The 2,661-nt window shown below is 61.7% G+C and overlaps 1 protein-coding gene across 6 annotated transcripts in view; it reads left to right on the top strand.

Annotated features, from left to right (window-relative positions):
* The first annotated feature begins 992 nt into the window (after nt 1–992).
* Nucleotides 993–2,661, top strand: part of adgb (androglobin) — a 513,562-nt gene continuing 511,893 nt past the window's right edge. For all 6 annotated transcript variants that reach the window (XM_070889961.1, XM_070889958.1, XM_070889959.1 and 3 more), the window contains exon 1: nt 993–1,068. In XM_070889961.1, coding sequence (XP_070746062.1) covers nt 995–1,068 — 74 coding nt within the window. In that variant the 5' untranslated portion in view covers nt 993–994. The remainder of the gene's footprint in view (nt 1,069–2,661) is intronic.

The following is a 2,661-nucleotide window of genomic DNA, read 5'->3' as shown; positions in this document are numbered from 1 at the left end:
GGGAGGTGCAACGAGACCTGGGTGCCATGATTCATCAGTCATTGAAAGTTGGCATGCAGGTCCAGCAGGCGGTGAAGAAGGCAAATGGTATGTTGGCCTTCATAGCTAGGGAATTTGAATATAGGAGCAGGGAGGTCTTACTGCACTTGTACAGGGCCTTGGTGAGGCCTCACCTGGAATATTGCGTTCAGTTTTGGTCTCCTAATCTGAGGAAGGACGTTCTTGCTATTGAGGGAGTGCAGCGAAGGTTCACCAGATTGATTCCCGGGATGGCGGGACTGACATATGAGGAGCGACTGGATCAACTGGGCCTTTATACACTGGAGTTTAGAAAGATGAGAGGGTATCTCATAGAAACACATAAGATTCTGACGGAACTGAACAGGATAGATGCAGGAAGAATGTTCCCGATGTTGGGGAAGTCCAGAAACAGGGGACATAGTCTTAGGATAAGGGGTAGGCCATTTAGGACTGAGATGAGGAGAAACTTATTCACTCAGAGAGTTGTTAACCTGTGGAATTCCCTACCGCAGAGAGTTGTTGACGCCAGTTCATTGGATATATTCAAGAGGGAGTTAAATATGGCCTTTATGGCTTAAGGTTTCAAAGGGTATGGAGAGAAAGCAGGAAAGGGGTAATGAAGGAATGATCAGCCATGATCTTATTGAATGGTGGTGCAGGCTCGAAGGGATGAATGGCCTACTCCTGCACCTATTTTCTATGTTTCTCTGAAATTAGTTAGATATATTTTTGATAATGGTGACATATGTGGATCTGTAGTTACTTCAGTGCTTTTCCAGTTATCAACTTCTTTCTGGTTACAAGCGATAACTTTCACTGGCTTGTTTAGTCCAACCTGAAACTGTCAAAGTTGCCCATTTCAGTGGGAATGGGTCTGATGTAGCAGCGGGCGCCAGGACCCAGCAGAGCATCAGTGCGGTCGCGTCCCGTTGCCTGGTAACAGCGGAGCGCAGCGTGAAGCACGGCCGGCAAGATGTCGAAAGGAGCCAGAAAGAGGGACTCGATGCTGAAGGCGAGCCCGTCCCCCGTACATGTCCCCGTGAAAGAGTAAGTGCCGGCCCTCACTGACCTTCGCACCGCAACCCCGCACCGTGACCATCTGCATCCGCGGGCAAGGCTCAGGCCTTCCCTCCCCGCGCCCCCATCTCCCTTCCCTTCCCCTCCCCCTCCCTTCCCCCTGCCCCCTGGCCCCCATCTCCCCCCTCCCCCCTCCCCCATCTCCCCCCTCCCCTCCCCCATCTCCCCCTTCCCCCCCCATCTCCCCCCCTCCCCTCCCCCTCCCTCCTCTCCACTCCTCCCTCCTGTCCCCTCCCTCCCATCTCCCCTCCTCCCTCCATCTCCCCATCTCCCCCTCCCTCCATCCCCCTCTCCCCCACATCTCCCCCTCCCTCCCTCCCCTCCCTCCCTCCCCCCCATCTCCCCCTCCCTCCCTCCCACTCCCCTCCCTCCCCTCCCATCTCCCTCCTCCCTCCCCTCACCCCCATCTCCCACCTCCCTCACCCCCATCTCCCCCCTCCCTCCCCCCATCTCCCCCCTCCCTCCCTCCCATCTCCCCCCTCCCTCCCCCCCATCTCCCCCTCCATCTCCCCCCTCCCTCCCTCCATCTCCCCTCTCCCTCCCTCCCTCCCTGCCATCTCCCCCCCTCCCTCCTGCCATCTCCCCCCTCCTCCCTGCCATCTCCTCCCCATCACCCCTCCCTCCCTCCCCTCCCCCTCCTCCCTCCCATCTCCCCTCCCTCCCTCCCTCCCATCTCCCCCTCCCTCCTCCCTCCCATCTCCCCCTCCCTCCCTCCCTCCCATCTCCCCTCCCTCCCATCTCCCCTCCCTCCCTCCCATCTCCCCCTCCCTCCCTCCCATCTCCCCCTCCCTCCCTCCCATCTCCCCCTCCCTCCCTCCCATCTCCCCCTCCCATCCCCATCTCCCTCCCATCTCCCCCTCCCTCCCTCCCTCCCCCTCCCCTCCCTCCCTCCTCCCATCTTCCCCTCCCTCCCTCCCTCTCTCCCTCCCTCCCTCCCTCCCTCCCATCTCCCCTCCTCCTCCTCCCTCCCATCCATCTCCCCTCCCTCCCATCCACTCTCCCCTCCCTCCCTCCCATCTCCCCCTCCCTCCCTCCCATCTCCCCCTCCCTCCCTCCCATCTCCCCCTCCCTCCCTCCCTCCCATCTCCCCCTCCCTCCTCCCTCCCTCCCTCCCATCTCCCCCAATCTCCCCCCCAAATCTCTCCCTCCCAATCTCTCCCTCCCTCCCCCCCCAATCTCTCCCTCCCTCCCCCCCAATCTCCCCCTCCCTCCCCCCCCAATCTCCCCCTCCCTCCCTCCCCCCCCCAATCTCCCCCTCCCTCCCTCCCCCCCATCTCCCCTTCCCTCCCTCCCCACCCCATCTCCCCCCCCAATCTCCCCCCTCCCCCCCCAATCTCCCCCCCTCCCCCCCCAATCTCCCCCCTCCCCCCCCAATCTCCCCCCTCCCCCCCAATCTCCCCCCCTCCCCCCCCAATCTCCCCCCCAATCTCCCCCCATCTCCCTCTCCCCCCCATATCTCCCTCTCCCATCTCCTCCCTCCCTCCCATCTCCCTCCTCCCTCCCATCTCCCCCCATCTCCCCCTCGCTCCCCATCCCACTCTTTCCCTCCCCTTTCCCCCTCAT

Source organism: Pristiophorus japonicus, chromosome 9 (assembly GCF_044704955.1).
Source record: "Pristiophorus japonicus isolate sPriJap1 chromosome 9, sPriJap1.hap1, whole genome shotgun sequence".
Classification (NCBI taxonomy): domain Eukaryota; kingdom Metazoa; phylum Chordata; class Chondrichthyes; family Pristiophoridae; genus Pristiophorus; species Pristiophorus japonicus.
Note: the sequence above shows the minus strand (reverse complement) of the source record. Positions and strands in the feature narration are given on the sequence as shown.